The sequence below is a fragment of the Gavialis gangeticus genome, unplaced genomic scaffold (genome assembly GCF_001723915.1).
Source record: "Gavialis gangeticus isolate Ggan-Ray unplaced genomic scaffold, GavGan_comp1, whole genome shotgun sequence".
In the NCBI taxonomy this organism is placed as follows: domain Eukaryota; kingdom Metazoa; phylum Chordata; order Crocodylia; family Gavialidae; genus Gavialis; species Gavialis gangeticus.
Genome location: NW_017729032.1, coordinates 253980114 through 254001734, shown reverse-complemented (window position 1 = coordinate 254001734; position 21621 = coordinate 253980114). Strand labels below are relative to the sequence as shown.

Here is a 21621-nt window from a genome sequence, read left to right as displayed (position 1 = left end):
AGAGTCTGCCCCATGTTTTGCTGCCAAGTTCTTCTAAACGCATTAATTTTGTTCCTGGCCCCCTAATTAGGTACGTGTTACCATTGCCTTGTAATTGACTATAAATCTGAATAGTAGGCTGAGCTATATACAGGTCTAGAAACAGCTTGTGTGTGTAAGGATCTTAGACTCGCTAGACATAAGCTGAAGGCAATGTTTGCTTTTGACCAAGTGACATTTAAAAAATACAGTAGGAATCATAGCTCCATCTATAGGCGGGGAAAATAGTTTCTACTTATTCTCTTATTCCAGTGCACAAGAGCACCTCTTAGGCCTAACTGGTCTAGGCTGCTGACTTGCTGCAATGAAGTTCTTTTATCTCAGGTGTTACCGTCATCTCCCTACTTGTAGTTCTCCCTTAGAAAGAAAATTCCCTTATCCTTTAATTGAAGGCACAGAACACTTTATTTTTTTCTTGATACCTTCAAATATTCAATTAAAAAGAAGGTAGGTAACATAGTTTTAGTAGTATCTTCTGTATGTAGCATAGGCTTTCTCAGGGAACATAACCCTAAGGGGTTGTTTTTGATTTTGAGAGACTCCTGGTTTAGAAAATGTTTAGGAGGATCTTACATTTGTATATTGTTCCTCCCTTGGATGTGCGAGGCAGTTTTGGTTTCTTTTGTAAGTACTTTAGCTTTAGCACTGCCTTTTGGAAGTACTAATGCACAGTGCAATAACCACCCCTACTGCACTGCATGTGGCACATGGTTAGCTTTTGTCACTACCTTGCCTTAGAGCCACACACAGTGCAGTATGGTGTGGTAAAACGGGGAAGCGCATCACTATGGCAAAGCAGCTGCCGATCATGTGTAGACTCACATGATTGCTACATTTGCCATATCATGCTGTACAGTGACATAGTGCATCACCATGGCGACACAGGGTGACAAGTAGATGTGCCCTTAGTAAACTAAGGAAGCAGGAAAAATGAAGAGTAAGTTTTAGGAAATAATAGACCATGTTTTAATTACAAAGTAGATGCTCATACAGCATGTATGCTGCTTTGGTTTGTAGCATTATGTGATCCATTTGCTATTTTCCATAGTCAACAGAAATTTATATTAGCTGAGCTAATGATTTAAATGTCTTTTTCATGTGATTTAATTAGTCTATTAATAATCCTATGGCTTTGTTTGTGGCTAGAGCTATCATTAAAAGAAGAGTGCATGGTGTTTTTGGATTATGTTGCTTCTAGGGGGCTTTTTTTATTTCTATCAATGAAATACTACCCAATTGTTACTGACATATCAGGGAGAAGTGAGAAGCCTATATAACAGGAAGAAAGCTATATAAGTGTCACCCAATTTTAAAATCAAGATACATATATACAAATGTACAAACAGGTGGAAATGCTTCTGTGACTCAGACACTCAGTGGCACTGTGCTGTGCCACTTGTCTTGACAACATTTGACAGGTCCTTAACATCATCATATGTTCTTTCTGGCAGGACCATTTTTGTAGACAGAGATAAGGCAAAATCCTGTGTCACTTTATCCACACGGCAGTTACCCATCCCTGTAAATGCTGTTTTATGTCATTTTTACCTGGCTTGCAATCCTATATTACATGTATAAGCACCCACACAGCTATTGATCATGGCAGAGCAGGTGTGTTGTTCATGGCTCTGTATATGCAGGCAAGTGTAAATCCCAATATTTCTTCTGGCAAATAAACATGATCACAGTTTTTTCTACAGCACTATGGTAGGAAGTCAGAGAGATACAGATTCAACCTGTCCCCCTCCCCCGCACCTCCTGGGTGAGTGAGGACTAGAACCTGACCTCCCATTTCCTTAGCCAGCTCAGCTAGTGGGTTGAAACATGAATGGCTCTCCTTATTTTTGCCTGGCCACAATTTTGAGACCTATGGACCTACATAATTTTGAGACTTATGGACCTACCTGCTTGTGCATGCTCTGTAGTTACCTGGACACTCATGCATCCACACTGTGTGGAACAAGATCACCAACTATGCATAAGTGCCAAATAGGGTTCTGCCTATGGTGGCTTCTTTTCTCAGTTTGAGACTCCATGTTCCAGTTTTCACTGATGCTCTCAACTTTTAAAGAATCCCAACAGCATTAGCCTGTGTTTCAACCGAGGATGGTGGAAGAGAAGGCAGGAACTTTGGGATGCATGACGCTCCATTCCCACATTTCATGATGTGCTCAAAGTGTATAGTATAACTTTAACAGCAGCTGGCTCTTACATAGCATTTTTCATTAGCAGATCTCAGAGCACCTGAAAAAAGAGGTATCAGCACCCCCATTTTACAGCTGGGGAAACTAAGGCACAGAGAGGTGAAATGATTAGCCTAAGGTACTCAAGAGATGTGGGGCAGAGGCAGAAATAGAACTGAGATCACTTCAGTCCCAGTTTAACACCATATCCGTTAGACTACAATGCCTCCCTATAGAATAGTATATTATAATATAGTGTAGTGCTCCATCTGTGAGACATGAGTCTGAAGAAACATGAGCAGTGCATAGGGAATCAATCTGTGTCCTTTCTTTGCTTGTCATATTTGTAATTACATGAATTGTAATTCAAAAAAAAATCTGGTAATAGTAAATGCTCTCCAGAGAATTGTGTATACTTGCAAATGCCATTTTATGATTCATGGTCTAATAGAGAATGTTTGATTTAGTTTTGTTAAGTGGTTAACCAAAAGTTACATAACATCTTTGCTATGGATAAATCATAAAAGATAACCAGATATGAAATACTGGTACATGTAAAATGTTCAGCTAAGACGAGCATTTCTTAAAAGGGACTGGGAGAAGTGATTAGCAAGTAGTTTCTTTGAATTCCCAAACTGGCTTTTTTTTAAAAACCAAAGTAAATTGTATAGTTTTGTTTTGTTTCAGAAAAGGTATTTATGAATAGAAACTCCAAATTCATTGTGCTGTGATTCACTGGATCATCATATCTGCCCTTGACCACCGTTTCAAAAATATGAAACTTGTACTCAGTTTTAGAAATAATGCTTAATTTTCAGTGCAAAAATGTTAATTCATTTAAAAATTCTTTACCATAAGTTTGTTGCTCATTTTTATTTTACTTATATTATTTATAACAATCAGGTCAAAAAGCTCTCCTTTTAACTTTAGAGTGGGCACAGTCATCGGCTTTCATGTGTCAGAGCAGGTTGCAGAATGGCAAAATAATAGTTCTGTAAACAGGGGCTGCCCAATGTTAATTGATTCCTTCATCTAAAAGATCTAGAATAGCTCAGTGCTAGCCTTGGTTTTCCCTCTTGTTCACCACAGTCTTCATTCCTCCAGAAACAGAAATATTTTGCTGAGCATTCCAGAGACTCATATGTGTTATTTATAAATATAACTTCTAAAAGCTTACACATAAGATGCCTTAATGCTCTCAAAATGTTCAACTTTAAATATTTTGAATAATCTTTCAGGGGGGGTTAATTCTGTTTTCTTAATACTTTGAAAAAATTGATTCTTCAGCGCATTCTCCTTTAGTTCTCCAGTGAAAACTGAAAAAAAGCAAAGTTGCTTTTGACTTGAAATTAATGCCAGAACATCCTGGTGTATACTTCATGGACTTTTTGAGTAATCGTTTCCATACAGTGCAGAGCTGAAATATTCTGCTTTGTAGTGTTATTGGTCCTTGTCTGACCTGGTTTATTGCAAATGTCCTTGTTCACTTAAAATTATGTAGACTTGTGCTCCTTGTTAGATGCCTGTGCTCCCCTTAGCCAACCTGTCAGACACATGGAAAGGAGAGAGCAGGGGGACACGGATGGCTTGCAAGAATCTTGGTTTTATAGTAGCATTGTGTTGTTGCTCTATTCTGAGAAATAGCTGTGATGTACTAAGACCCCAGAGTAAAATACTGGCTTCACTTAAGTCAACTTCAAAACCCCTTTCAAGCTCAATGGAGTCAGGATGTCATCCCCAGTCTATAGATAAGGTCCTTGAATATTACATACAGAAACAGGTTGAAACAGGAGAGAGAAATAAATGCTCTTTTATATTTACATTCTTCATAAAAATCCAAGCAAACACTATGCCTAAAAATAGCCAAGGGACTTTGGTTGTTTTACTTCATTTAAAGCCATTTTACAATAAATTTATTTGTAAACATTTGAAAACGATCCCACGTTTTGTATTATTAATTAGATAAGGATTTTTTCCTTTAAGATGATGGCAGAGAAGACCTTTTACCAAACTGCATTTTCCTTCCATATGTAAAGTGCTTGGCTTCCAATCACAGACAACTTTTTGTGTTTGACACTTCACATCTGGCAATAACTGCTTATAAAAGCCAGTCAGAATGGCCTTGGTTTTGCACTTGAACCAAAGCTGTTATGCATTATACTTCACCTTTATTTCCCATGATCCTAGGACACACATATCTGCATATTTACATATACAAGTATGTTCCTTTTCCTTTCTATCAGGCTGTGCAGACACTTTAGAACTTTTTCAAAAGCTCTGCTGACAAATGGGAAGCAAGTCCATCCAAAAACTATAGGTACCTGGATAGAAGTCACTTAGGGTCACAAAGAATTGAGACTGCAAACTTTCTTCCTTCCATTTTGTTGTTAAAAATTCTCTCCTCTGCATCCTTTCTCTCATACACAGACACATTTTCTTCTAGATCTTTTCCAGCCATTTTAGCGCCCCTTTACTCTTGGATCTTTATTAAATACTGGCCATGACCAGAATGTAAGCTCCACATTCAGTCAGGGAATTAAAACTTTTGGAAAACAGCAGCCTGAAGGCTCTCAACCAATATGATCTTTAAAACAGTAGGACATTTTTTGCTTGTAAGAAAAATAATATTATTTATTACCCTCAGGTAAACATAATGTTACATTAAATACCTGGTATAAAAGAAATATTCTTATACTCAGTGGGCTTCCACATACCCTTATATGTGCAAATAATCTGGGAGCAGTCTACTCTCGAGTAAACTACTCTTAAACTACTCCAAAGTAAACTCTCCTGGGCACATATCTACACGTGCAGAGAGATGCAGGAGCAGATTTGCTGCTCCTAGCAGCAGACATCTCCTGCTCCCTGCGGCCCTTCAACTGGTCCCCACAGCAGACAGGGGAAGCTCTAAGCTTCCCTTGGGTGCTAGCCCAGGGGCTAAGAGACTGCTGGGAAGCTCCCTTCTGCTGGGGCAGAGGGACATTGTTCACACCTGGGCTCTGGCGACAGCATTTGCCCCAGCAGCAGGCAGCTCCCAGGGGCAGGGAGCAATCTCCCACACCCTGCTGCCCAGCTGACTGGGAACAGATTTGCTTCCAGTCAGCCAACTACATGTGTGCTACTGCAAAGTAAGTAATTTTGAGAAAATTAGCTAGTTGCATTTGTAGGTAACAAACTTAATTGCAATTAGAGTAAATTATTGCACAGTTAGTATCTGCACATGTAGATGCAGACACTTACTGTGCAGTAATTAGCTCTACTGCACAGTAAAGCATCTCATTACACACACAGTATTTTAAGATCCTTGAAATCCAAACTTATTCATACAGGGTTTGTCTACATAAGACATTTTACTGTGCAGTAGCATAGTTTTCTGCACAGCAAGCTTGTGCATCCACACATGCACCTGCTTACTGTCAAGTAAACCTCGCTAATCATAAGTAAATTTGCTACCTGCAAGTGCAACTAGGAAATTTAATTTCAATTAGTAACGGTGCAGTAGCATTTGTGTAGATGCCTGACTGAGAGCAAATCTGCTCCTGGTCAGCTGGCCATCAGGGGGTGGGAGATTTACTCCCTGCCCCCAGGAGCTGCCTGCTTCCAGGTCTGCCTCTGCCACCAGAGCCTGAGTGGGGACTATGTCCACCTGCCTCAGCAGTTGGAAGCTCCAAGCCTCCCACTCCAAGATTGTGATTGGAGAGTGGGGGATGGGAGATTCTCAGCTCCCAGGCCCCACTTTGCCATCATGATCAAGGAGTGGGGGGTTGGGAGACCCTTATCACTCAGTGCCAGCTCCATGGTTGTAGAGTTGGCACTGCGAGTACCCTGCTGGCAGGGGCTGGGAAGCCTTTTCCCCACTCATCTCTGTAAGCACAGAGCTGGGGGGGGAGGAATTTGTGTCCCCCCCACAACCTGTTCCCTACTCAGGACCATGCTCAGGGATCTGAGAGGGGAACAGGCTTCCCACCTGCAGGTATGGGATAGGTCCCAGTCCCCTGTCTCAATCTGCCGGTGGGGCAGCTAGCAGTGAGCTAGCTGTTAGCTGCCCCACTGGCAGATCAGGGCAGGGGCTGGGACCTGCCCTTTCCCTGCAGCTCTTTCCAAGTTCCCTGCCTCTGATTGGGAAGGCTGGGCCAGGAGCTCCATGCTGCTGGGGCAAAGAGACATTGTCTCCACTCTGGCACAGCCGTCGGGGGCAGGGTGTAATGTCCCAGCCCCAGCCAGGAGGTTGTCTCCTGGCCTGGTGCTTCCTGCCAGCTCCTGGGCTGGCATCCAGGGGGAGCCTGGAGCTCCCCCTGATGGCAGCAGGGGCCCGTTGCAGGACCCCAGGAAGCAGGACCAGTTTGCTGCCATTAGCAGAAGATCTGCTCCTACTTCCTTGAATATGTAGACACCTGCCTAGGACCATTTACTTATATGTAATTTACTCATAAGTGAACTGATCCTGGATTAAATGCATGTGTAGGCACACCCACAGATAAGAAAAGACAGAAATGGCTAGGGTAATTCTGTTGGATCTGCCCAGTAAATCATAGTACCGTTAACCACAAGGTGGTGCCTCTATGTCTGAATAGCCTGGTGGAAGAGCTAGAATTGTTCTTCACTAGCTCCATTCCTCTCCCTTAGAGACAACCCAGAGAGTAAGAGTGCACTCATTCACCTTATGGGCTCTGTCATGTAGTATATTCTTGGGATATGCTTTGCCAATCCTCTTCAATCTGCAGATCACATCAGTGATTCTTAACCAGGGTGATGCAAGATCCTTCAAAGGGTGCCACAAATATTAGTACTGTTGGGTGTGTGGACAGCTACATGTGATTCACAAGATCAACCCAGATATTTCAAATAGGAATTCATAGTATCAAAAGCAGACTGCCCTGTTGAGTTCTTTCTGAGTTTTTAGTAACAGAAGAATTGCTGGCTAGGTTTCTACAGTAAAAAAAAAACATGCTGTGATAAATTTCTTTTTGAACCAAAGTATTGCTAAATTCAGAAAAGTTAGTGTGGGGTACCTTGAGTCTGAAAAAAGGCAGTGTTATAAATGAAGGTGTTAAGGGGGGATGGGAGACAGCCTATGTTTGCTGATGATACTCAGTTCTTTATCTCTCTTTCTTTGGAATCAATAAGATGTGATCACCTAGGCCCCTGGCACACATTCATTTAATTGTACAATGGGATTTGATCCCCAGTCCCAGCAATCATGCCATCTGCCATGCCACACATGCATGATAAGATGCTCAATTTTAGGATCAGAGATTAGATCCCAAACATGTCCTTTCTACTTACTGGCACAGCAGGAGCCCAGGACCATGATCCAAGGCTCCTCCTGCACCAGAAAGTTGAAAGCTGAGTGTCCTCAGCCCCATATGTGGGTTCAAGACCTGGGACTGTCCAGGGCAGGGATGACAGTCAGCTAATTGTTGACCTTGGCCCCAGACAGCCCTGGGGTATGAGGAAAATGCACAGTTTTTAGATATCCAGGTACCCCAGGATACCTAAAAACTGATCCTGCAATCCAGTTCCCCACAACTCCTTACCACCCAGCATTTTAAAATTATATGCCTTACTGCCTGTGGCGGGGGACTAGAAAGGCTACTGGGCACAGGAGTCACCAATTGCATGGTGAGGAGAGCCCCTCAGCTTTTCTCCTACCAGGGAACATTGCAACCCACTCCCTCAGAAGCACATTTTTGGCATAAGGGAGCAAATCAGCCCCCATCCCAGTGCCGATGCTGCCAATTAGCTTACTGTCCACATCAGGATGGGGACATGTTACACATTCAGTTTATGGTACCATAGAAACAAGCTACAAATATGTTCTACATATTTTGTGGAATATGTTTGTGGCTGGTTTGGCACCACAGATCAGCTGTATGGGTAGCCCTGTTGTTTTTTATGGCATAATTAACATGTGTAACATCTGCCAGGGGCTTTAGTGTTCCCTGTGGTAATGGTTTGGGATACAACCTGAGGAATCAGCAAAAATGCTGTGACTCTTTGTGAGGATTTCATTAGCTTTTGTTGCAGAGGTTCACAGTGTAGATTCCATTGTTTTAAAAGCATCAGCAGCTCATCTTTACTTGGATAGGACATTGTAACACTTCTTTTCCAATCAGACTTTAACTGTTATCTGTTCCTGCATCACTTGCTCCTAGCTGGATTTTTTTTACCCATAGGACCAAATCATCCAATGCAGAATTCTGCTGCCAATGTACTCATCTGTGCTCCACACTGGCAACGTGTTCCATCTGTGCACCAGCAGCTCCAAGAGCTGCAAATTCATTTCCAGATGTAGTTCAAGGGGTTGTTTTTGATCTAGAAAAGTCCTTTTTAGTTTTAAGTCCCAGGTAGCATACAGGCAATTTTATCCCAACAGTTAAGATCAACTGGGGCATGTAACAAATATTCCTTGGGTTTGTGGTTTTGAAGGTTGGGTGTACTCAGTGCAAAGACCTTGCTTCTTGAACTCACTTCCCCTTTGCACTGTCAGAGCTCATATTTGAATCTTCCTGTCTTTTTTACAAGCCTTATCAATTTCTTAGTCAGTGTATGTGGATCAAATAGCAGCTTACAAGCTTTTTCAGTGTGTTTTCAGTGTGAACTTGTATTTTTTTTTAAGTTGATTTTCTTAGTTTTACAATATACTGGTAGATCTTACTTTGATGTTTTAATTTTTTTCTCAGAGATACATCAGAGGTTGCTATATGCAGACTGTACAAAGTACAAACAAAAATATTTAATGTAATAAGAGTAGTGGAACTAATTTATTTAATCTTCACTATTGTAAAAGAAGGAGGATTTTCTGGTTAAGACACTAGCACTCAGTGAGGCTATGCCAGGAGACTCATCCTGCAACCGTAAGCATCTATAAAGTGAAAATAGCAATGTTTCCCAGAGAGGATAAATGTATTCTTATTAGTGTGGCATTCAAATATATCCACAATGCAAGCAGTGGAAAAACTTGTACATTTGAGCCAAAAGCATTTTGATTTTTCTGAGTTGGAGGACATCTTTTGGACTCTAAGGTGAGAGAGAGTGAGAGACTAGAAAAACAAACAGTAGCAATTAACAGAGGTTCAGGAGTTAACGTGTTTCAGCTGCTCTGAAGTAATTGTCTGTGGGCACCTATACACATGCACTGAGCCTACTCCAACATGCTGTAATTACAGCGCATTGGAGCAGACTCCAGCATCACATCTATCAGTATCCCGATGCTGAAAAAATGGCAGTGGGGTTGCTTTAACTAAAGTTCATTTGAGAAGCTTTAGTTGAAGTGCCCCCACCGTCATTTTGTAGTACAGGGACACTGATACACATGATGCTCCAGGCACTTTAATTAGAGCGGCTCTTGAAACTGCTCTAATTAAAATGCCCCCTTTTCTCTCCCCCAACTCCCAGATCATGTATATAAATGCCTTGTGCGCCCACTCTTACTCAGCAGTAAGCAAAAGTTTAACTGGAAGACCTTAGCCCTCAGTGAAATGGGACTAAGCTACTTTTTGTTTCACTTTGACTTACCATGTGATGAGAATGGTCACATGGGCATTTACATTGGAGCACCTGATGTACAGTAAGTTCTTGCCCCTGTTACTTCACAATTATTGCCTCATTTGGCTGTACCCAGAGACTAAGGGCTCAGTCTGGCTTTTGATATGGAATAAATTGACAAATCCTCATCATGAGGAAACTGCGTAGGGGCTGACCCCAGCCACAGTTGAGGGTTGTGTGTGAGATGAGAATTAGTCTAAATATAAAGGCACATACTCTGGGGAATCAGGTGATACTTGTGACTCAGGGAGACCAGGCTCAGTCCTCTTGGCCAATTAATTAATTAATTGCAATTGGGAGATATAATTATAGCACAATAAGGCATATAAGTGCTAGCTGTAATCTACCTAGAGTAACAGTAGGCTTCCATACAGTCTGTACAAATCAGCCAAGCACTTTGGGTAGATATTTAAGTTATTAGCCAATGCTTCAATCCATGCTGCTGATGGTTCACTGTTGGGATCCTGGTTTTCTCTAATTTAAAAATTCCCCAATTCTCAGTCAAAAAAAAAAAAAAAGTCACTCCAAATACACATTTTTCCATGATTTAAGTGAAATACCACTATGTTAGACCCCAACTCCATGCGGTGCCCAACGACTACAATTGTTCATGGATCCTGTTACTCATTAGCCAGAGCAAGCAGGGAGCAAACACGAGCACACATTGCTCACAATAGCTTTATTCAAAATGGAGACAGCTTCAGGCCAGGTCCCAAAAAAACAACAAACTGGGGACCTGCCCTGAACATTAGTTCTTTCACATTTTATGCACCTTGGTTCATACTCATTAACATTCACTCCACCTTCACTCCTCCTTTGGTTCCACCCGTTTCTCCTCCCATCTCAAGCTCTGCCTCTGTTTACTGCTTACTCCATTAACATGGAGTTACCTATGCATTTCATTCGTTTACATGCCTCTCTGGTAAGAGCACTTGCGTAAGGCCATTCACTCAGCTTCTCCCAGTCACTTGCTAGTTCTTTCTGGTTTCTTGCTGACTTCAGCAGCCTCTCCAAGGTTTTGCTTCTGCTTTATCTCCTGACGATAGTTGGTGGGCTTCATCTTGTTCTTCTTACACCATACATGCTATACACTGTCCCATTGTTAGAAAACGACTTGCCTAAGCACTTGCAAGGTTATTTTAATACATCATTCTGCCTTGTGGTCAGCAGCTTTTGCTGAGACCCAGATTAAAGCCTTGTCTCAGCTGCAAATCCAGTGCTCCCCAAAATCCAAATATTGTTACCCTAACACACTATACATATAATCACAGAAAAGTGTGGATTTGGGGTTACTTTATTTTTAACGAAAAATTGGGGATTTTTTTAAATTGGAGAAAACCAGGATCCCTGGTCATAAGACAAACTAGCTCTCTTGAAACTGGGTTACCTATGTCTCTTTGCTTTGCATACATAACTTTAATCTCTTTGGGTATATTTGTGTGCACAATACAAAGACACCTGAGCTGGCTGTACTTATGCTCTCTCTAGTACTAGAAGCAATGTAGTTGTGTTAATTTGTTGCTCTGCCTGAGCAAATTAGTCATCCTGGAAAGGGTAGCTCATCCCCCTTAAGATGGATATGTTGCTTCTAGAATACGTGCTAGCTTGTCTAGAGCAACTGTATGCCCTGAACTGTACCACATTGACTTACCCTCTGTTCTTCAGTTCCCCATCTGTTAAATAGAGATAGTAGGACCCCCACCCTCATGGGGATTTTGTGAGGATAAGTGTATTGAAGATTGTGAAGCACTCAAGTGCTGCTGTAAACAGAAGGTAGAGAAGTGCTTAAAATAAATACAGTTTAATCTGAAGTCTGAGCTGAAGCTTAACCCAGAGCTGCATAGATTGTATATCCCTGGAGCTGGAAACAGCTTTAAACAGTCACTACATTCTGCATTTAATTACATTCTTTTTTGAGTCATTTGAAGTCAAAAAGTTTTGTCTTGCCATGTTTTAGGGACCTGGTTCTTTCATGCATGACCCTCAAATCAGAGACTTGCAAATGTTGTAAACACTGGCGCCAATGGAAAGTGATTGTCTCCTCCCTCTAATTCTCCCATTGCGGCCTGAGGCTACTTGCGTGTGTTTTGCTGATTTGAGTTATGGCAAAAACAGTGGCCTTAATCAGAGAGAGCTGTTTCCCCAGCTACATGTACTAATTGTAACAGTAGTTTTAATTCTCTTCCAAGTTTAAATCATTTAATGATGTGCTCTTCTGACTTAAGAAATGTCTAAGTCCAGCCTCTCCTTGTACAACTGAGCTGAAGTTGTGGACTCCTGGCCCTGTAGGTTGTTCTGTCCAGGCCCTCGTCCTGACAGAGCAGTCTTGGAGCTGCTCTAACTTTACTTACTTGCATATGGTTGCCATGGACTTTATGTGAAAGACCAGTGTTAGGGAAACCATGCTGCCTCATATCTCCATCTTCCTCTAACACCCAAGAGTGAAGCAGGGGGCACCAGGCTCCTCAAACCCTTAATATTAATGTGTCAATAAAAATATATATATTTAATTTATAAAGAGAAAATGTGCAGATATGCAGACCATCTGGACAATGTTGTGATACAATATCATTCAATGTTTGCTGCAAAAACCACTGTGAGTAGGACATGCAGACACACTGCCATGAAAACTGGCAGTAGCTTTTGGTAATGTTAGTTATTTATTGAAGCAATGTATTGATAAACATATGGCTTCATTAAAAAGGATTAATCCTATGCAGTTATACTCGTTATATACTAGGTCAAGATTTTTTAGATTTTTTTTCCTTTTACTTCTAGGGGGGAAAGATTCCAATTCGATGGACATCGCCAGAAGCCATTGCATACCGCAAATTCACATCAGCAAGTGACGCATGGAGCTATGGGATTGTTCTCTGGGAGGTGATGTCCTATGGAGAGAGGCCATACTGGGAAATGTCCAATCAGGATGTGAGTCTATTGTTGCCTGAGTTACGTTCTCAAATAAAGAATCAAGCTGTGAAAGGAAGTGGAGTATAATGAAACCAGGGGGCTCTGCATTTTTGACATTGACATTGATGAAGATGTAGAGATGAAAGTTTCCAAGTCTCCCTGCTTGTGGAAATGGGTTAAGTTTAACAGCAAATTATAGTTTTTCTAGAAAAACACCTGAACTATTCCATAGATTGCTAAAAAGAATGATGTGCCTGCAGCAGTGTTCTGTAAACGGTGTTAAAACAAACATTGTAATTTCTTTCATGTTCCATAGATTTTTTTTATGAACCCCGCCTACATTTCTGTTGATCCCTTGCAATTCATATCTATAACATTCTACAGAACTTTCCCATGACCCTTGAATGCACAAAGTAAATTGCTGTTGGGGTCCATGAATTAAAATTGAAGCATTTGTACTATGGTTTTAATGAACCAAAAATACTTCTGCAACCAGGCAACAGATAAATTGGGAAAATAGTTTAATTAATTTAGGAAGATTTCCATGTGGGGTGGGAGGTCTAAGTAATTAATATCTATGCTAACATTTTTGGTTGTTAGAAATATAGCTTTTTCCAAACCAGGGTTTAGAGAGGGGAAAGGAAAAGCCTTTCCTCCTATTTCTCTTGACTTGTGCTTAGATTTATTCCACATGAGTCAACTATAGACAAAGCTTCTGGATAGAAATAAAATTAACCTTCTATTACAATGAGGCCCCCTCTACACATTATATCTATTGTGCAATTACCTTGTTACTTGCACAATAAATTTAGATTAGCTACACTTGCACATTAAAAAGGTCCAACCAGCTATGAAATTATTACTTAAAAATCTGTAATAACTTTATAGCTGGTTTCTATCCAGCTTTAATCTGTACGTGTAAGTAGTCTGTGGTAGGGAGAACGCAGCTGCTGTGATCTCCCAGCCATTGCAATCTCCCAGCTGTGGGCACCCCCACAGGTAGGAGACTGCAGTCCCCACTGCCCCATGTCTGTGGGGGCTGAGAGTCCCACAACTGATGGGCTTCTTGGTCCTGGCTGCACACCATGAACAGCCAGGACTGAGACTTCCCACACTTGATGGGGGCTCTTGGTCCCAGCTGCACATGGGACACAGCCAGGAACAAGAGCCTCCATCAGATGTTGGGATTCATGATCCTGGCTATGCATGGTCCCTGCATCTGGGAGCCCCATCAACAAAGGGGGCTCCCACCTATGGGAGTCTGCTTCTTGCAGATGCAGGGGAACACAGGATCGTGCTCCCCCTGCACTAGGAATAAAGTACAATTGGATCTAATGTGTGATTCCACAGTCATGCCTCCTGCCATGTATGTGGTTGTATGGATCACTTATTAGATCCAATTGCACCTTTACCTGCATCTGTAGAGGGCACCTAAGGCATAGATTTTCAGGTGTTTTTCCCTGCCCCTTTCTTAATACAGAACAAAGGAGCAATAATGGTAACCACAATTAGGCAACCAGGGTTTGCTTTACTGCTGTTCCTAAAAATGTTAATATAAAAACAAAAATACAAAGAAAAACTGAACCACATTCCTTCCAAATAAGGACTACTGGCTGTATATTAATTCTTTACAGCAAGCTGTACCTGGTTTTTAAATGAATATGATAATATGACTACTGTAGTACAGGATCAATTTAAGAGTGTTGCTTAGGCTAATATTTTAGTGGGATGCCTTCCTGTAACAGGCAGCCAGGGGGTTCCTGTTATTTAAGACAGTGCAGCAGGCTAAGCTGGCTGTGTACGGCTGTGGCAAGAGGAGCACAGGCTGGCCCTTAACTAAAAGGGGAAACTCCAGTGTGTGGCTGGGAAAAGCCACATGACAGAAGGGGGTGGGGCTTTGAGGCATATAAGACCAGGGCTTGAGCCAGAGCAGGCTGTCAGACCCTGTATGCTTCAGGGAGAGGAGCTGTCTGGGGAAGCTGACAGCAGAAAGCAGGCCCACGGACACCCAAGCTACCCATGGGAATGAGGGTGAGCCTATCACGTATAGCTTATGGTACGGTATTGACCAGAGAGGGTATGAACTTTGAGGATGCAATTTGCTTATATTTCTGTTTTGCTGGAGTTTGTTTGTTTAGGACTGGAGGACCAGATTGTGGCTATGGGGGTGGTTTGGAGGCCACAGGGGATCCCTGAGAGATGTCCAGGAGAGAGTTCCCTAAGGAGGTTCAGGGCCAGAGGCCTGGGGCCCAGAAGCATGAGGCGGGGGCCAGGGGCCCAAAAACACACATGTACAAGATAGGGCTGGGGCCCAGAAGCTGGGGTCCAGGACAGTGGACCTTGGGCTAGGGGGCCCAGTGAGAGTAAAAGGGCTGAAGCCAGGAAGGCAGAAGCCCCAACAAAGGTTGGAGGTTTGAGGGGACAAGTGTAGAATCAGGGCCAAGGGCCCCTCCATCCAAACACTGACTGACATATTCAAGGCATGGGCATGTCTATGGGGGTGGCTGTAGGTCACAATTATTGCTCCTAAGGCACAATTGGGGCTGCCTTAAAGGGGAAATCCACCCTGTGGAATTTGGGGCAGAGAAGCACTGAGGGCTATATGCAGAGGAATGGCACCCAAGAAAAGGCTACCCCAGCCTCTGGAGGCAGCTTACCATAAGATCAAATCATGGTGGGCAAGAGATAGGAGGTAATAGGAGGTTGGGGAGCATAGAAAGGCAGATCTGACCACTAGGGGGTATCAGATACCAGTCAGATCACCTGAACCTGTCACACTTCCATAATACCTACTTATAGTAAAATGAAACTCGGGGACAGGGTATGCCTGTATGATTTTTTGCTATGGGAGTGCTTAAACATAGTCATTTCCTAACCAGGTTCTATCTAAGAATCTAGGGCTACTTACAGACGTTAACCTCCCCCACCCTCCAAAAACCTCCCCAGAGCTTTACTGGAAGAAGTAGCACATTAGATCGACCTGGCTCTGCAGCGCCTGTATAGATTGGGCATTTCAGCAGGGCTTTTTGGTGCTTTTATCTAATAGCTAATTCAATCGGGTATTACACAATTACCTGGTTAATTGTGCAATTAATTTAGACTAACTACATGTGCAAATTAACTATGGTGCCTTAAAAAGGTCCAACCAGTTATATAATTACTGATGGAAAATGTGTAGTAACTTTATAGCTGGTTTCTACCCAGCTTTAATTTGCATGTGTAGCCTGTGCCTCCATGGCTGGGAACCCCATCAGCTGACAGGGCGTCCAGTGGCAGGGGTGCTCCATGCACCCCCACAGCTGGTTGACCACAGCTACTCAACCTCCCAGCTAAGGGGGTGCACCATGCATCCCTGCAGCTGGGAGACTGTAACAGCTTCACCCCCTGCCCAGCTGTACATGGGGTGCCCCTGAAGCTATCAGATCACAGCAGGTGGTCTCCTAGCCATGGGGGGTGTATGAGGTACCCCCATAGCTGGGATCCTCGTCAGCTGAAGGGGCTTTCTTTTTGCTGGTGCAGAGGAAGCCTGGTGAGAAGCCCCTTCTTTGGCACTAAGGCATGATGGGATCTGATTTGCAATCCCACAGTCATGCCTCCTGCCATCCTACACTTGTGGAGGAGCCCAGTAAGATCTGTTACAATGTAATGACTATGTGCTGCCCTCTATCTATAGAATATCTTTGGGAAGGTAGGCAAATTACCCATGATTTCAGTGGAAGTTAGATGTGGACAGTATATGACATTAAAGATGCATAAATGATGGGGTTGATACCCTCTAAAGTATGAAGTATTGATCAAGCTTTTGGAATCAAATATCTAGTGGTCAGATATGGAGTGGCATTTCTAGCAATACTAAACTTAGGATATTGGGAATGATCTGATTTTTGGTTTTGTGTGTGTGAGAGGGATGAGGACATGGGCATAATACAACTTACCGTATTAAATGTACCATTTAACATAGACTTCACTAACATAATCATATGTCGGTTTTAGAGAAGCTTGTTGAAACTGCATCTTTCTCAAAGTGACATGCTATATCTTAATTTTCCTATAGCTCTTTCTGTATGTCATTTATTATCTGAGTTACTATGTAGATAAGCCAAGAGTGTTGCACTGCAAGACAATTGGAGAATGAACACATTTGTTTAAACATTAAGTGTCTGTGATAATGTATTTTGCAGAACTGATAAAACAAGTTAATTGAATCACCTTTTTTTCTAAAACTTTTATCCTTGTGCAGGTAATTAAGGCTGTGGATGAAGGGTACCGCTTGCCACCTCCTATGGACTGCCCAGCTGCCTTGTATCAGCTGATGCTGGACTGTTGGCAAAAGGACAGAAACAACAGACCCAAGTTTGAGCAGATTGTCAGCATCCTGGATAAACTGATCCGTAATCCCAGCAGTCTGAAAATAATCACAAATGCAGCTGCAAGGTGACATATTCAATCTTACGTTGCACATGCTGAAAATAAGTGTGTTTGCTTTCCCCACCTACAGTAATTAAAATATGTTTGCTTTGTCCACCCACTTCTTCAGTTTTAACCGTAGCTATTTGCATTCTTGAAATCTGGAGAAGGCTTTCTGCAAGAGATTTTTTTTTCTAATGCAAATACAGCAACTGTTTGGTTATGTGGTAAAACCCAGATAGCTGTGTGCTGAGATTGGAGACAAAGGGACTTAGCTAAATGAATATAAGAATTGCCAATTACCCTGTTTCTCACCCCGGGAGGGGCTGTCCTCCCTTACCACCCCTTCACTCCATTTGATGTACTCTGTCTCCAGAAACTTCTGGGTTTTCATCTAGGGCAGAATACTAGAGTATATAGGTAGCCCTACTGAGTTGTATGCTTAAACTTATACATGCTTTCATACCTTTCTGAATTGTAGCCAGCAATGTCCCACTCTCATGCCCCAGTGCAGCAAATCATCTAAGGATGTGCTTAACTTATCTGAGTGTTCTTTCTGCCTTATAGCACATCCTTAAGCTTTTGTTGAATTCAGGGTCTTAATAATGACCTGAATTCCTATTCACAAACCGATATAAGATGCCCAGTTGTTTTGTAAAGAGTCATTCATCACTTCCTTTATCCATAATACTTTGGAAGCATCAGTAAGATCCAGATAATTAGGAGGGAATAGAAGGTGATGAAGGTGTGAATGTCTGAGCAGGTAATTGGGGCAGTTACATGGGCGTACTGGTGAGGAAGGGTGCAGATTAATAGGTCTATATCGCAAACAAAAATGTTTGGCTTTTAATGGTCTCTAGGAATAAGCCAAGTTTAATGCCATTTTGAGAGGCATTTTTCCTCCCTGATTTCAAATGTAAATGTTAATGAATGGGAAAATAGCTTGGAGACCAAGGTCTCAGGCCTGCAGAACAGGGACATCATAGGCAGCAGCAGCAAAGCTACTTGTTCAGTCTTTCTAATATATTACAGCCAGAGCCAAGGGAACTACCTCAGCAGGTAAAGGGCTCAACCAAGTATATTACTAAATGTCTTTTAAAAATGAATCTCATCGTTTATTCTTATTAAACTGTTGTTTTTAAAATGTTGGGTCCCCTGTACCTGACCTTTACTAGATCCAAATTCTATCCCATTATAATGAGCCAATAGGAAGTCATTAAAGTGAAGGTGGGGTTTGAACTGAGAAAACTTGCTATGTGCTTCAGTCAGTTATGGCCATGAACAAGCCTTATGGTTCTTCCAAGGCGGCTGCCATTCCCCTGGTAAAAACTAGGAACATACAACCATTCATTCATCTTCTCCTGGGGGAAGAATGCCCCCTCAGGGAGAATGATCATCCAGGCATCAGATCTTGCTTGTGAAAGTGAATCTTTTGCAAGAAAGAACATTTGTGCACTCTTCTTAGGAGGCAAGTGGGGCAAAGCCCTACATCCGTTTCTTGGACTGAGGGTCCTCAGTAGGTTTCCCAGGTCTCTCCCTGGATTGTTCTGGGACGGAAGTGGAGCAGCTGCTCCACAGCCCCCCACCTCCTGCCTGCTCCCTAGACCCTGCTCTAGGAAACAGGTAGAGTGGGTGTTGGCTGCTGCTCCCTCACTCTGCACAGATCAGAGGAGCCGTCTGTCCTTTTTCCCTGCCTAGTCCCCAGACTTGGGTCCCCGGTCTGTGAAACAGATGGGAGGAGTTGACCTGTTGTTCCATTCCCCTCTGCTCCATTTTCTCCAGGCACTGGGAGGAGTGAAGCAGCTATTTCCTCCCTCCCAAACCAGGACTGCCACATGATGTTGTCCATGCCTGGTGAAGAAATGGAAAGCAAAAGAGAGGGGGCAGCTGCCAACTGAATGCCTGTATACTGTATATGAATTTTCTCAAATGAAATTTTTCAGAAATTTCCCCTAGTGGAAATGAATGCCTGTTTACGTGCAGACATAAGCGTAGCTCCTGGATCTAACTCATGGTGATTCATAGAAAGCACCATGAGTTATACCGATCATCCTGACCCAACAGACTTCAGCTGTTGGATTGGGAGGGTGGAGGATCAGCTTCAATTTGGAGACTGTCTGTGCAGCTTCTCCCCCTAGCTCCGCCCCCCCCCCCCTCACAGCTCCACTGCTGTCTCTGGATGGTAGGGGGAGAAGGCAGGAGAGGGAGGTCTGTCACCTGCTCGTCCCACTCCAGGGGGGCTGGGGAAACCCCAAAACAGACATCCCTCCCCTGCCTTCTCCCCTTCCCATCCAGAGAGAGTAGCCAGAGCAGACAGAAATTAATGACGGCACTCTGCTTTGGAATGTCTTCATTTGAACCCTCATACAATGACTGTCATACTATCAGAGCACTCTGCAGCCACGCTCTTCAGTTTTGACATGGCATTAGAGCACTTTCAAGGGGCCCATCATGCCACAAATGTCATTTCTGTCTGTGTACTTCATGGCCTATGTTGACCTGGCTCTTTTGTCCCTGACCTTTCAAGCTTGTGTTGTTTCCAACTTGCTCATCTGATTACGTCCTACTGTCACTCTGGAGGTAGCCACCCCTTGTTATTGTTAACCCTTTATGTTATTAAAAATATATAATCTCATACATAATAATTTTAATAATTATTTGGTAAATATGCAACAAACTAAAATGCTTTTAGCATTTACTAGAGTAGTTATGCCCTTTTAAATGTTAGTTGGCTGTTTTATAGCAAACTAGGTTTTAGCATTTTCTTGCCCAGTTAAATGAATAAGTTCTAAATGTATTTGGCCCCATTTTCGTAAAGGACACAAACATGTTTAATATCAAGCTTAAATAAGGGCTTAGAAACCAGTTCCATTTTTTCATACTTGTTTTACATTTAAAACTAAACAAAATACACATTAGCTTCAAGCCTGTGATAAGAAACCCATGTACATCATTCCTCTATGACTTCTGTATTCCGAAGTGTTCCAAAACCAGTTCAGGGATGAGCTGCATCTATGATCGCTATTTCATGGTATGTCTACATGGCAATCCAAAAGTGGAGTTGCAGCTTGTGTAGAGATGAACCAGCTAGCTGAAGTACTGATACTAGTATAGACAGGGGAACAGTGGTCCTAGACAGATTTTTTAGCCTGCATTAAGATTTGTGCTGCCCTGGACAAGGCACTAACCATGCTTCTGTCAGCCAGTCTTAAGCCACCTCAGTATGTCTACATAAGCTGCAGTTGCTTCTCTGATTCTTGTGTGGATATATAATTTATATCTCTCCATGATCAATTTTTTTTCCAAATTACAAGCCTCTGGTGGTATCTCTAATAAAGTGAAAGCCTGCTTTTTTTACCTCACACTAGACCTAGGTTACCAGTCTAAAACATCTACTATTTACCAAGTGTATTTACTTTAGACAGCCTAATGGGGTATGGGTCTCGCTATATAATTCTCTTTGGGATCTCATGACTAGGGACTTACTCAAATTGCAATTGCACAGATTTCACAGAAATCATGACACCAGGTGATCTTCACAAAATTTGTGGAAAAATAAAACAACAAAAAAATTTCTAAAAATAAAATGCTGGCTCCCCCGTGGGAACCAGCAATCATCCTGGCCATGCAGCCTACCACAAAGGGGGCTTCTGGCATGAGGGCCAGCACACAAGATGGCTGCTGCCCCCCACCCCTTGCTGAGATGGCTGCTGCGGGGCCCCGCTCCCTCCACCAATCAGCAGCAAGAGGTGGCAGCCCTCTCCATCAATTAGCAGTGGGACCACCGGGTTTCCTCAGCCAATCAGAGGCTTGTGAGGGGGCACCACACTAAGCCCATGAAAGTGGGGGCCAGCCCCATAATCTGCCCAAAAAATCAGCTGGCCACCTCCTGGAATTGGGTAGACCCCTACTCATGACCATTTAGAAATTACAGTGATGAACGGCAATTCCTTCAAAAACAAACACAATGTGCTCTTTGAAAGTTAACAAGCAGAGGCATACAACTAAAGGAGTTTTAATAATAGTTAAACCTATTTTCATTGTGTGTCATCCAAATGTTATCATTGTATCACCTGTACGAGTGAAGTCCTTTGTCCCTTTTGTCATTTCTTTTATAGAAAAGTCACTACTTCTATATCAAAGTTTAACTTGAATCTGACTTCAGACCCTGTCTCTCACTAGGCTCTCTGCTTAGTCCTAAATAGTACCTGTACGTATGATGGACCTCTACTTCAGTACACGCTAATTAAAGTGCCCCCATGACAATTACCATGTGTCAGAGCAGACTCAATTAATTGAATCTGCTGGAGTATGCTAATTAGTGCAGTCCAGCAGCCTCCACATCACGTGTATGCAGTGTCTCTCTGTTTCAAAATGGTGGCAGTGGTGCTTTAACTAAAGAAGCTTTAAAGCACCTCCATCGCCGTTTTGAAACAGAGGGACACTGAATACATGTGACGCTGCTGGTGCTTTAATTAGAGTGGCTCTCAGAGTCGCTCTAAGTAAAGCCCCTCCCTCTCCTCCCCCCCCCCCC

The 21621-nt window shown here is 42.6% G+C and overlaps 1 protein-coding gene across 2 annotated transcripts in view; it reads left to right on the top strand.

Annotated features, from left to right (window-relative positions):
- The window catches only part of EPHA3 (EPH receptor A3), a 405788-nt gene that overhangs the window by 348250 nt on the left and 35917 nt on the right, over positions 1 to 21621 (top strand). For both annotated transcript variants that reach the window (XM_019525737.1, XM_019525736.1), the window contains exons 14-15: positions 12549 to 12698; positions 16921 to 17114. In XM_019525737.1, coding sequence (XP_019381282.1) covers positions 12549 to 12698; positions 16921 to 17114 — 344 coding nt within the window. The remainder of the gene's footprint in view (positions 1 to 12548; positions 12699 to 16920; positions 17115 to 21621) is intronic.